The 14,939-nt window shown below is 32.2% G+C and overlaps 1 protein-coding gene across 1 annotated transcript; it reads left to right on the top strand.

The window, feature by feature from the left end:
- The first annotated feature begins 8,995 nt into the window (after window positions 1-8,995).
- Window positions 8,996-13,146, top strand: LOC126780538 (uncharacterized). Its single transcript, XM_050505121.1, has 3 exons — window positions 8,996-9,013; window positions 11,001-11,229; window positions 13,021-13,146. Exons 1-3 carry the CDS (start codon window positions 8,996-8,998, stop codon window positions 13,131-13,133), a joined length of 360 nt encoding a protein of 119 aa, XP_050361078.1. The 3' UTR covers window positions 13,134-13,146.
- The last annotated feature ends 1,793 nt before the right edge of the window (window positions 13,147-14,939 follow it).

Genomic DNA, 14,939 nt, shown 5'->3' with positions numbered 1-14,939 from the left:
TAGGCGCCATTTGATATTTTAAGCAAACATTAACCTATGCGGTTAAGGTTTGCTATATGTTTTTGGTTTAACTTTGGCGTCCCAATTCAAAGTATGTCCTTGTATATAATATCTTATATATATCTGTTAGTTTATTTTAATCTTTGAAATATTTAAAAACAAATAAATCTCGAAAATTCTTAGTGAATGAAATAGTTACAGGCGACATTTTATTTCACATTAAAATTTTAAAATAGAAATTCGTCTACTCTACAAGTTGTGTCAAATTATTAAATGAAAAATGTCAATTCAATTCGAAAGTAAAGTGATGCATCGCCATCTAACATTCAATCGAGTAGATTTTTGCGTAAAGTGAATGTACTAACATTTGAGTAACGAATAAGCATTGTGCATGGTCCCTGATAGATGGTGCTATTACGACTGAAATACATTTTGTTTCAACCCGGGAAATATAAATACATTTTAATGTAATAAAACGTCGTTTATTTAGAAATAGGTTAACATATATGTTATATAATATATTTGAATAAACAAAATTAATATTTGAATGTTAGTGGACATGGTTTGTATATGTTTATTAATAATTCCTTATTCAAGGAATTGAACATATTTTTATGGTCTGTTAACTGTTTTTCAAAAGTAATGCAGTAACAAATTTTTATTAATATCTGTGTTACTTTCATAAATATTAACTGTATTAATTAATTAATCACACATCTCTTAGTTCCTTTTTAAATAGGTAGGCAGATTTGCAAATGGGCCACCTGATAGTACGTGGTCATCACCGCCCTTAGACATTAACAGTATAAGAAATTCTAACCATCCCTTACATCACCAATGCACCACCAAACTTAGGAACTAAGATGTTATGCCTCTTGTGCCTGTGGTTAGTTACACTGGCTTACTTACCCTTCAAACCGTGACATAATAATACTATAATAATATAGTATTGCTGTTTGGCGGTAGAATTTGAGCGGGTGGTGCTATTCAAAACGACCAAGTAAAAAGAATAACATTACGATACATATAAATATAGCTAATAAAAATAAATAAAAGAGGAAAGCGTTTTCTAAAGAAAGCCTATTCGATTTATATATATTAATACGATATAAAATTTCATTTCATAATCCGAGTAATGTCCGGTTATTAAACAGATCGTTACGAATAGTAATAGCTACCGTCAAAGAAGGGCACGTCAACTAATTAATTGAAATAGTTGAAAGATATGAGACGTCCTAATTCCACGTAAACCGTTTGTAGTCACTGTATGAGGTCCCGCGAGACGGTATGACCACCCATCAAGTTGGACAAGAATATATGAGGATGTGAACACGAAGTGTGTGGTCGGCCATTTTTTTTAAATAAACTGTATATTCAGTCGAGATGGCCCATGGTTAGAATACGTCGATATTAATCGAAGGTTTCGATCCCCGGCAAGTACGACTGAATCATGTGCTTAATTTGTTTTCATATTTCATGTCGTACTCGGTGGTGAAAATATGGCGAGAAAATCTCCATGTGTCCGATCTGCTACAAGGGTACCAACCCACATTATAGCAGCATGGTGGAGTAAACTCAAAACCTTCTTCTAAATTAGAATCGGAGGCCTTAGCCCAGCAACAAGACATTAATAAGCTTTTACATAATAATTTTTTTTTTAAACAATATCCATATTTTATATCAATGTATATTGTATATATAATATTAAAAAGGAAAAACAATTAAGTATATTATTATCTAGTCTATCCGAATTACAAATTAAACAATACATAATGTTCCCTTATTCTAAGCATGTTTGGTTCGTAATCATCATCATCATCAACAGCCATTCGTAGTCCACTGCTGAACATAGGCCTCTCCCAAGGTGCGATAAAGCTCCCGTTCCTCCGCTTTTCGTATCCAGTCGGTACCCGCCATCTTCTTAAGATCATCGGTCCACCTGACTGGAGGGCGCCCTACGCTGCGTTTGCCGATCCGCGGTCTCCACTCTAAGACTCGTCTGCTCCAACGTACATAAGGTAAGTATAAAAATTGTATACCTAGTCATGACATATGAACATTTCAAGTTAATTACAATTGTACCCTCATTATCAATATGCTAAATTTGTTAAATGTATCCAAAATATATTTAAAAATTATCTTCACCAAACATTAAAGAATGTTTTAATGAGCGTTTTAACGATATAATAACTTATAATATAAAGAAAAATTTAGTCCTTTAACATAAGAAGTTTTGTTTTTTTGTTTTAGTTATTTAATTCGTTAATTTTAATTTTACTATTTATATTAGTTGTATGGAATGGAGGCTGTGATTCCCTGTAACTGAGGGAACACATAGACTTATAACTCGCAGAATGTATTTAAAGCTTATCATGTGTATTCCTTGTTGGAGATCCTATTAAAATAAAAACAATAAAAAACATTAATAGCCTGTGAATATCCCACCGCTGGGCTAAAGCCTCCTCTCCCTTTTTTTGAGGAGAATGTTTGGAGCTTATTCCACCACGCTGCTCCAATGCAGGTTGGTGGAATACATATGTCGCAGAATTTTAGGTTTCCTCACGTTGTTTTCCTTTATTGTCAAACACGAGATGAATTTTATAATTCTGAATTGTGAATAATCACAAATTAAGCACATGAAAATTCAGTGGTGCTTGTCCGGGTTTGAACCTACAATCACCGGTTAAAATTAACGCGTTCTTACCACTAGGCCATCTCGGTATATATTAAAATAAAATTGAAATGTTTAACTTGTTCATTATATACGATGTTTCGAAAAGCGCGCACTTTGAAGTCTTCTAGAGTAGGGGAGGGATTGCAACTGCATTCAGGTCGTTGCAGAACTCTAGACGCGGACACTAGATGGGAGTATTTAACATACGATATATAAATGTAAGCTTATTAAAACATAAAATGCAATATACTTTTTTATAACATGACTCAGTTCTATTTTATTCATTTTAACCAGCTTATACTCGAATTTCCTGTAATATCTGATTCTGTCTCAAGAGTAATTGTTTATTGAATAAAACGTTTTTGTATATAATAATATTAATATATAATTATGTTATCGTTATTGTATAATAAATTATACATACAAATATGTCGTGGACGTAATATATACACATTTATATAACACAACATTATTAAAAACTCGACAGACATAGATTCTGAGAGCGTTTATAACCTCATGTTATTTATATTTAGTTTTATTTTCGCCGAAAAGAAACAGGGTATCTATTTAAAACACTGGATAATCCTGTCTTCTTTGGGCAGTATTGACAAAATTCGCTCGACCTTATATACTCGCCAACTGAACCAAACGATAGCTTGATTAAAAACGGCACAGAGTCATCTGGTTTTCAGTATGAAAATCAAAGTTTCACCTGTAATATTCGTGAAAACTTTTAAAATATATCTTATACTAGTCGATTAAAAATCAAAAATAGATAATTTGAGACGTTTCTTTTTTTTAAATCTCAATGAAATGTATGTGATGATTATTTAATTCGTGGGTATAAAGTGGGATGGGTTCGTTTATGAGTAGAGGTGACCTGTAGTCTGCTGTAGGGATGTTTTTGTTTGCAGATGTGTAACTGTATATAGATATTTCAAATCTATCATAGTGAAGTTAGATGGAAATGAATGTTCTTTGAAACGAAAATGTGTTATTCGTATTCGTATGATTTATATCTGATTAAGCTTTACATGGTTTGTATTAGGATAAACTTAGTTTTGTACATATTAATAATATGTATTGTGTATTGATTGTACATTTATAATCAATACTAGCTTCCGCCCTCGGCTTTGCTCGCGTATGGGTGGCGATTTCTGTACCCGTGACAACGTGTATGCAAAATTTCATGATGCGACATGACATTAGTTATCCTAATTATCCGTTAGGTCTTCGGAGGTCGTATTCAAAGTCAAATAAATAAGGCATAGAGTAGAGTCATTTGTCTTCCAGGCAAATATATTAAAAAACGTACATTAATATAGTTATGTGAAAGTATACTTATGCAATGGAAATGATTTACGCAACAATATACCCATTTTTTTTCATCACTGTATTCTGCGCGCTTCCTCGATTAATATTATTCGAAAGTCGATGATAAAATGTTACTTTTTCGGTATATTTTTTAAATCTAACCTTATTATGAATATGAAGTTATTTCATCATTTTCTTATATTTTCTTTAAATCATTATTTGCGCTTATGATAAATTAGTTTTTAAATTAATAATGAAGCAAACAGAGCTATTAAAGCGGATACTCAGAGTACTTCAATTATTTTTTAATATAGATTATTTCTTTAACCACTTCGAACCGTACTTTTTTGACATTTCTGTTCATATGTGTATGTTACATTTTTCACAGCTCTTTTTCATTAGTAATGTAAATCTATTCGTACATATCCATAATTACCCGACCGATTATTATTTATTAAATACCTTTTAGATTAAATTAAAGATAAGAAATACCTGCTGCTGAATTTTAAGCATATCCGTAGTCTATTTTAGCTTGATTCTCTAAATGTACGAGTTTTTTTTTTATCTTAGCTAATATTATAAATGCGAAAGTAACTCTGTCTGTCTAATACGCTTTCACGGCTAAAACACTGAACCCATTTTGATAAAATTTCGTATGAAGCAAGCTCGAAATCTAAGGAAGGACATTTTCTACTTTTTTACGACTAAAACATGCACCCCTTCTATCACGCAAGCGATGAGGTGGGCGAAAACTAGTTGTATGTAAAACGTCTCTTCCCAAGATCTCCCGAAAATCAGAAAGGAAACTATAGCCGAATATTAATTATGTTTATATAAAAAGTATAAGACCGTTATGAATGCGGTACTTGGATTTTTTTGGGACTCACGCGCGACATATTTAGCAAGTGATCAGCTCTGGAAACCCTGACTATAGAAGATCCTGAAATAGTGCATTCAAACAAGCAAACTACTCTGCTTTATAAATATAACAGATTAATAATAGACTTGCTTGATATGTTTGTCTAACCTCAAAGATCTATTTGACTATATTTATTTCTCTAATTGTATTATTAAGGATAACCGTCGAACGGGGCGATTCGATGAAGGAATGATTAATTATTAAGATAAAATTTGCACATAATCCACGATTGAGATATAGTGGCGAACAATAGTACGATGCGAATAACGCTTCTCGCACGCTATTGTACGGTAATTAGACAATATGACCGAACTTTTTGCACCGCTAAAAACAACGGAAAGAATTTTTAACTCCGATCCTAACCTAAGTAAATATTACAAATAAACTTAATACAGTAGACCTCCTTGTTTGTGCAGAACCCTAAACAATTACCGTTGCGAAATACCTGAAACATGCAGATTCAAATATCGGTGTCAAGTTATGAAACCAATAAAATATTTTCTACCTGATTGTCCGCGGGAGAAACGTGCGTTTCTTCATTGACCTTCGCACATAGGAAACTTTGTTTCGAGTTGACTGGCTCACGACACGGTTCATTGGCTCATCCGATATCAGCTTTCCTGTCACCTTCACCTTAGATTCACTGGCATGCCAAAGCGTGTAGCAATTTTATTAATAAGCATATTTTCTAAATTTGGAAATAACTGTAAGTCTGATGTTTCATATATTCAGACGCAAAATAATACTGATTCGTAAAATGTGTTAAAAACACACACAAATGTTATACATATATAACATTTTGCTAACATAACATAAGCTTAAATGTTATATATATATATATATATATATAACATTTAAGCTTTCTGCACGTCTTCTACATATACACTATAACAAAACCAAATTCTATGTGCGCGCTTAAAAGGGTTAACAAGCTTTGGTCTTTGCTACTTTTAAGTCCTTTTAAGTTGATGATACACTGGATCACGTAATCTTAAGCAAAACATGCGGGACATATCAAGTAGCAGTGAGCTATCAAGTTCATTTGTTTTTATATTATTCATATCTTGTTTTGCGATGATTTGACATATCGTGTGAAAACTTGCACCGACTCGCACTGGCGGAATCGCACGACATTTATGGGCTTGCAGTGTGATTATTATTTTACTCGACGTCTATGTTATGCGGAATGTCTCAAGACAATTTCCCTCTCATCTCATTTATAACTTACTCAGCTTAGTTAGTTAGAACATATTAAATATATAAATTAAATTAATAAATAACATTACATAATTTTATAATTACGTAATATCGTCTTACTGCCTCTGCTGGATACAGGATTCTGGTTCATTTTTCGGAAATCAGAATTACGATTCAAAGTGAAAATTCTCATAGCATTCTTGTCACCATTTCGCGGACATGATTTGTGCTATTTTTAATTTTTATTTGTATTTAAATTATATTTAATTAAAAGTTGGAGGAAAAGAATATCGAGTTTATTGGCCAGTTCTTCTAGTAAGAATCTAGATTTTTAATGATGGAATAATTTAATTTGAAAAGTGCTTTTAAGAACTTACTCAAACTTGCTCACGCTCCTTTTTTACGGAACTATTTTTTTTTATTTCCGTTACTAAGAATATACTTTAATACTAAAAAAACAATCATCGGTACGAATAGTGAGAGTCGTAAGATGCGCACGCGCTGTTAAGCTTGCTATGTAGGTCATTTGCACACAAGATTCACTTTCAGCTGAAATAAGAGTGAAATCTGGAAAAAAGTTTGTTTTTCTTGTACCGTTTGTATTCACATTAATAATATGATAACAATGTCTTCCAAAAAGATAATATGGTTGAAAATTTGTTCAGTTATTCTTTCCGGTGATAGAAAGTGGAACTGTGTCAGTCAATATTTCGAAAAAACTGTTTTTGAAAATTATTTTTTGTTTGGGAAGGTTTACTTCCTTGGTCCTTTGTTTGATCCTATTTATATTTTAAATAAAATTAGTGTTGGCGTAAGGATGAAAAAATAGGGGCTGATTTATTATGCGTTAGAATTTTATTTGAAGTCGGTTTTTTAAACATAATTATACACTTAAAAGTATAGATGTTGGGTGAACTTTTTGATGTGCCACCACACTTATATTTTAATTATAGAAGTCATGATAAATAATGATAAATATATGTGTATAAACATATATTTATTTACTTGGTATACTATTATATAGTATATTTTACTGGTGGCAGGACTTTGTGCAAGCTCGTCTGGGTAAATACCATTCACTCTTATTGACTTCAGATATTCTACCGCAAAACAGCAGTACTTAGTATTATTGTGTTTCGGTTTAAAGGGTGAGTGAGCTAGCGTAATTACGCTAAAGGACATAACATCTTAGTTCGTAAGGTTGGTGGCGCATTGGTGGTAAGTGATGGTTAGCATTTCTTACAATACCAATGTCTATGGGCGTTGGTGACCACTTACCATCAGGTGGCCAATTTGCTCGTCGGCTTTCAGTTCTAATCAATTATTTTCAAATAAAGAACGGTCCTCAAACCGGTCATCAACTTCTACAGAAGAAATACCTTTCACCTTGCATTATCATTTGTTTAATATTATTGATATAAATAGTATTCTTATATCACTCGTCTCTTGCATCAAATATGGTAGGAATCAGTTTAATTAATTAAGTTTTTTAATAAAATTATTTGAGGTATCTAATAAGGTATTACAAAAGTTTACAAGCATTTAGGCTTTTTATTAATAAATCCATTTAAAAGTCTCTTTCGAGAAGTATTCATTGTTAGAGCCGATAAGTTCTTCGAAATCTTTCATCTTAACAAATATTTTTCGCCAATCTATTAAAGTTGATTTGCACAGAGTCCAACTAATTTGCTTTATAGCTGCGTAAGTCGCTAACGCTGTCTGTCAACCCCCTTAGTCCGACATCACGATAATTACTCAATTCGGGACCCGGATTAGCTAAAGATTGCCTTTGGATAATATTATTTGTCGTGAAATCTCACTTTGACTGAAAAAGTACCTTGTTTGAAAGTGGCTTATCTGGCACTCAGCCAGAATGTCGAGACTCAAAAGCACCCTCTCCACCAACTTGACACGAAATAGCAAAAAAAAACTCATTTGTTTCTCATTTTCATGTTTACATCGGCTTTTATATTTTACTCCTACACGCTTCTCTTAACCCACCAGTTTTATTCAATAGTAATACCTGGTTTGAGGCAGGTTTATTCATACCAAAGTTTGCCTTTACACAAAATTGCAAACAATTGCAAATAATTATGCAATTGTTTATTGCTGTAAGTACAAAAACAAAAAGATACCAAGACTATTCTTATTTTCTTAATACGTTGAAATTGTGTTATGTATTTTTTTGTGTTCGTCATAAGATGAGAGGAATGAACATATCTTATATCATCCGAAAGGCATAAATGGTATAAAAACATGAGTATAAAAATGGATAAATTTCGATCCAGGTGTGATTTAAATTACCAACCTTATTATAATTAGAAAATCTCACGACTTAAATTTAAAAAATATGAAGTAAACAAAATAGTTTAGTTTTTTACTTCATTTGGTTTTTTGAAGCTACATCCAAAATGGGGTTTCCAAATCGTTTCCGAATCTCGTAATTAGAATAGATTTTTTTACATACCTACTTCTATGTTGCCTTCCTTTCTTTTATCTTCCTATGGAGTTATTACAACTAAGATGGAATTTCCACTTAGCCCGCCAAATTAAATCATATTTTCACTCTAATAATGGAGTTTTAAATGACCACGTTACTGCAGTCAATTTTGAACCTTCTGTTTCAGTTTACAGGTTCAATTTCAAATAAAATATAAGATATTCATGTAAAATATTAACCATGGCGTTTCAATTAATAAATTAAACCTTATTATTGTTATGAAATAAAATTCAATTTTCCATAGCAAAATTTTGAATGTGGATTAGATCGAAGGCACCGAGAGGCAGTGTCGCGAAACGCGACCACGTTGCAATATAAAAGGAAGTTTAGTTGAAATTTCTTTATCACACACCAGCTAACTGCATCAAAGATTGGTCTTCACTTCTTCACGATGTCCGCACGATTTTTGGTGAGTGGACAATAACAGTTGAAATTTCAAATACATTAAAGTTCATGTAAAAATGTTTAACGGTTTTTAAATTTGTTCAAGTAATAATTTATATGTGAAGTGGACTATATAATATTATATTATTCTTCGAAATAATTAACAGTAATACGAAGTTATGTGTATATCTGTGTTATATATGTTGTTCGTCTAAATTAACGACGAACATTTCGTAACGTAATAAACGAAAAATTTAATCGTATTGTCAAGAAGAATAGTGTATTATATGAGATAATTGTCAGTTTTTTAATGTAAGATTAAATAATAGTTTTACATACAAAATATATTATAAATTTCATACTTGCACCAAGTTTATAGCGTCATCATCATTCATTATGTTCATTGATGATTTTTTATTACGCGACGTAGATCATTGGACTGTATGGTCTAGAAACAGATTTGTAAACTAGTCTTTATCTTAAGGTAATAAGAGCTATGGTTGTAAGCTGAACACGAAATAGATTCACGATAATGTTACACGAGACCGGAACTAACGACAGTAATTAGAGTGAGCGGAGACTCTTATCACTAAATATAAACCAAAGCACGCTGAGCGTGTCTGTACTAATTTTCTGGATCATTTAAAATAATCAGATATTAATAAATGTATTTTATTCTTCCTTGTACTAAATAATTAAAAATAAATAACCCGAAAAACGTAGATTAAAATTTACTTAAGCTGAACATACACAGTCTGTTTTAAAAATAGAACACAAAATAAATTACTATATATTTAAAAGATTTATTTTTGAATTTAGAGTACAATTTTATTTACGGCTACCACATGAGCGTACATACGTTATTATGTACATTTTTATCATTTCCGCCTTACAAATTCCAGTCAGCGCAAACCCCCAGCCGGATACGTTTATTTTCCTTTCTTGTCCAATACGTCATTACAAAAAAAAGGAAAAAAAATCCGAGTGAGAGGCTAAACATGATCGCGGTAAAAACTTTTTGTGTTTTAGTTTTGTTTGTTTGAAAGCGAATCATTTTATTACAACATAAAAATAGCTACGTTAAATGACTTAGATGGTTGTTGGCTTACATGGCGAGACTCTATTGTAATATATTTAGAAAGCTTAATAATTGTTATATACTTATGTAATGTCAAATGTTATTTTAATTATATATTATAACGGCAGTCATTTCGTTATTAAAAGCTGAGCGAAGTTGACATAACTATTTGCGAATTATAAACTAATTCTTAGACGCATTGCGAGATTTTTTTTATGTGAATAGTTGTTTTGAAATATATGAACTAGAATTGTTGTATTCCGGTTCGAAAGACTCACACACCGTGAGTCAGTGTAGCTACAGGCACAAAGGACATAACGTCTAGGTTCCTAATGAATGGTTAATATTTCTTACAGCTATGTTCATAGGCGGTCAAGACCACTTATCATCAGATGACCGTATAAATTGTATATATAGAGTGACTCCTGTGTCTAAAAGATTTATAGCAATTCTACTCAGTCTAAGATAGTAGTAGGATTCATTAGAATACATCAGTGAATAACCACTCATGTGTCTCTGTATAGTATATAGATGTGAGATCCTTACCGATATCTCAAAAGACTAGCCAACTGCACAGGACATATTATGATGCACGAGTATATTCCTTTACCCTCATAATCCAATACAATGTTAATCCGACACGACCAGAAAGAGATCAGGCGCATCCAACCGCTTTACTTGCTTACTTCTAGACTTCCAGATTTCTCGACTGAATGAAGTCAATAACTTAAATACGTATAAAAATGGCGATTGAATTAGTAAATAAAAATATTTCTCTTTTGAATGAACTTTTTTCATATGTACGTATTATTTGATTCAGGGTTGAAAAGTAATTAAAATAATAATAACAAGTTAAAGAATATAATGTTTTAAATATAAACGCAACATAATACTAAACGTAAAACTTTATTTAAATTTAATTGTAATTTTATAGTTGGCGCTCGTTTGCGTGGCTGAGCTGTCTTCACTAATATCAGCGGGTGGCGGCGGTGGTGGTCACAAGAAAGTGATCATCCACGTCCCGGTGTTCGTGAAACACCATCACCACAAGCACACAATAGTCAAGCACATCCATCACAAGAGTGGCGGAGGAGGCGATGACCACTATGAAGTTCTTGGATACACGTATGGGGAGCCAAAAGCGGCGCCTCACTTTGGCGGAGGTATGTACATCTTATACACTAATACTATATATATTATATATGTACTAACGAAGTTTGACGGATTTTATAAAATTTGTTATAAAAATCGGTGGCCTCATGGACTTAGCCGAGATGGCCTAGTGGTAAGAAAGTGTGAATCCGATGATCGTGGGTTCAAACCCGGGCAAGCACCACTGAATGTTCATGTGCTTAATTTGTGTTTATAATTCATCTCGTGCTTGTCTAATTTCATTGAAATTCTGCCACATGTGTATTCTACCAACCCGCATTGGAGCAGCGTGGTGGAATAAGCTCAAAACCTTCTCCTCAAAATGGAGAGGAGGCTTAAGCCCAGCAGTGGGACATTAACAAGCTGTTAATGTACTTTACTGATGGACTTAGGGTACTTTTAGAATATTTAAAATACAGATACCTGACATCTCTTATTCTACATATTGTTGTGTTCCGGTTGGACTTACCCTAAGTGAGCCGGTGTGACTACATGCACGAGGGACATTACATCTTACAAAATCGGTGGCGCATTGATGATGTAGAGAATGGTTAACATTCATTACAATATGGGCGATAGTGACTACTTATATGAGGTGACGAATTTGCCAGTTCGACAACCTATTGTATATTAAGAAAAGCTTAACGGTCTACGGTGGTTACTAGTTATCAATGTTTTTAAATAAGGTCATGTAACAAAATGATTATAGCAAAAAGTCCTTTGGCAACAAAACTTCGTTAGCAACGATTTTGAATACAGAATTTCAGTTTATTGTGTTTATAGGTATCTTCGCGACATTTTCCTTCACGACCAAGCACGAGATAAATAAAATTATGAATACAAAATAAGCACATGAAAACTCGGTGATTGCCAGAGTTTGTACCCGCCATATTGGGTTAAGATTCACGTGTTCAACTACCTTCTCGGCTCTTATATATTTGATTTTTTATGAAATGTCATAGTAACAGTTAACCAAAAGAAAAAAAAAATTCTGAGTTAAAATTACTTTACTTTTGAAAAATTCGTTTGTGCTTATTCCATTTGATAGGAGTTCGGCGCTATTTCCAAACTGAAGTGCATTTTTCTAAGAACTTGCTTCGTGTCGTACACGTGAAATGTTGAAAACTGACTTTCCGTGATACGCTATCTTGACGCGTGTTTCATTAAATTGTTATGTTTATGAGTGTCATGATTTTTTTGACACAATAGCACTACGGAATAAAAATTTGTACGGCGGATGTGTCACTCTATATTCTATTTTACCGGAATCACACGGTTTTTTAACATGTGTGTGTAATTGTAACATTTCAATTTGTTCGAACTTATTTGAAAATCGAACACCTTCGTTAGGTTTTGATATTACTTTGATCTTCTAGTAATATATATATAGACATGTGGATAGATAAAATAACATATTCATAGTGTCAGTGAAAAGACTTTGAGAATGCTTTGGGCAGCAATGAAATCCAGAAATAAAAGAATGTTAATTTTCGTTTTTATTTTTTCGTTGTTTAATATTGCACCCATACAAAAAAGCTACGGAAATGCGTTAAATATATACAACTCACTTTTGTTTACATATAATTAGTATCAGTAGTAGTATCTATCTTTTATTTCTTCATAAAATAACTTAGGACTAAACTGTTCATTGCAATGTCTTCTTTTCATTAGCATGTTTTTATCATTTAAAAATAATCAAAGGTTAGATCAGAATAGACATTTTTATTATCTGGCGCTCCATATTTGATTTAATTGAACCTCAAAATTTCATTTTAAATTGATTAATGTTATCTGCACCACAGGTCATGGTTGGGGAGCGGCGGAGGAGAGTCACGGTCACGAGGACAGTCCCGTAAGCTTCGAAGGTGGTGACCATGGTGGATACGCGCTCAGTGGAGACGAGCATGGCTACTGAAGCTAAATTCAGGGATCAATATTTCTGAATGTACCGTTTAGCGAGACCACGAGACACGTAGAATTGCTATCTTTAGCCCCAATTAATTATCTAATTACTTTATACGGAAAATAGTTTAAAGACCATGTTAGTAATTATTCATCATTTACAACAAATCAATAATTTATAATGACAAATTCCATTTTTAAATTCATTATTGAGTTTGCCATAGCAATCGTAGATTGATTATGTTAGTTTAACAAAACGTTTTGTTAAATTCACTCACACGTCTTTGTTTTCTTTTTATTATTTCTTGATCAAGGTATTACATTTTAATGCCTTATTATAAATCCCCAAAATGTCCACATCAAAAAAAATAAAAAATAAAAAACAATAATAATTTAATATGGTATATATAACATTACATGTATTGAAAGTTAACAGCGACCAATTGTTTCCATAAAATTTATGGTGATATTTTTATTACGGCCCATAAATTACGCTAATCGTCGCTATATATCAATTGTCCATTACATTCGTATTGGTTATGTCTTACTATAAATCGGGATAATGTTCTTTGAGTTACTTAAACCTAGCCGAGGTTTAGGGGAAGTTTTTTATAACAGATTAAATTATGTGTTTTTTTAATAAAAGTCTATTATAAATTTATTATAACAAAAGATATTTGGTTATTATAACTTTTGGAATTATTATTGAGTAATAAAAATTAGTTAAATGAACAATTAAATAATGTACAAAGATCAAAAATCGAACGCTAATATTTATGTAATATAGGGTGATTGTTGATATTATTTAGTTCCTAAGAGACTGTTGTGAAATTATATTTTAAGAATAAACTGTTGATATAATTATATTTCTTATAATATTAACGTGAGTTTTTTTCACCGAGAACCAAAAAACAATCAATAATGTTCCGTTTTAAAAAAAAAAAAAAAACGTCCTTTTTCAGATAATAAATTGTGATAAGCCTAAACTATTTAATGGTCGACATTTAAGTTTATTGTAACAAATCAATTTCATCCAATGCGTAATATAATCTAAACAAACATATAGGATGTAGAAATATTAACAACTTATGGAAATTTAGTTTTACTTTGACTAAATCATATGAGTTAGTTTATTCAATAATAGCTATGTTTCGACTTTAGTTAGAGGCATTACGTTATCACCACTATACCGGACCTTCAAGGAACTGTCAACAACAACACCATTAAATTCTTAATAGTGAACGATGTGCGTATTATACAACAAACTTCCTTATTGATAGTCAAAGTAATTTCTCAAATCTGCGAAGAAACGGCGCGACGAGTGTGACCCGTTTCTTATTCTTATTATTAATCGTATCTCCGATTACTTTTTTCCGTGTCATTTTCTGAGTTCGTTGATTGATTATTTGCATCTATCATTACATATGTAATTACATATAATGTTGTTCTTATACAGTACAGTAAGTACAGTAACAGCCTGTTAGTGTCCCACTGCTGGGCTAAGGCCCTTCCTTTTTTGAGGAGAAGGTTTAGAGCTTATTCCACCACGCTGCTCAAATGCGGGTTGGTAGAATACACATGTGATATAATTTCAATGAAATTAGACACATGCAGGTTTCCTCACGATGTTTTCCTTCACCGTCAAGCACGAGATGAATTATAATCACAAATTAAGCACATGAAAATTCAGTGGTGCTTGCCCGGGTTTGAACCTACGATCATCGGTTAAGATTCACGCGTTCTAACCACTAGGCCATCTCTGCTTTTATGTTGTTGTTATATACTATTCTTATATATTATTTATTTAGCGTCTTTGTAT

The sequence above is a fragment of the Nymphalis io genome, chromosome Z, assembly GCF_905147045.1.
Source record: "Nymphalis io chromosome Z, ilAglIoxx1.1, whole genome shotgun sequence".
NCBI lineage: Eukaryota > Metazoa > Arthropoda > Insecta > Lepidoptera > Nymphalidae > Nymphalis > Nymphalis io.
Note: the sequence above shows the minus strand (reverse complement) of the source record. Positions and strands in the feature narration are given on the sequence as shown.

Coding starts and splice junctions, on each gene's coding strand:
- LOC126780538 (XM_050505121.1), top strand. Junction 11,230..13,020: donor GGCGCCTCACTTTGGCGGAG/GTATGTACATCT, acceptor TCTGCACCACAG/GTCATGGTTGGGGAGCGGCG.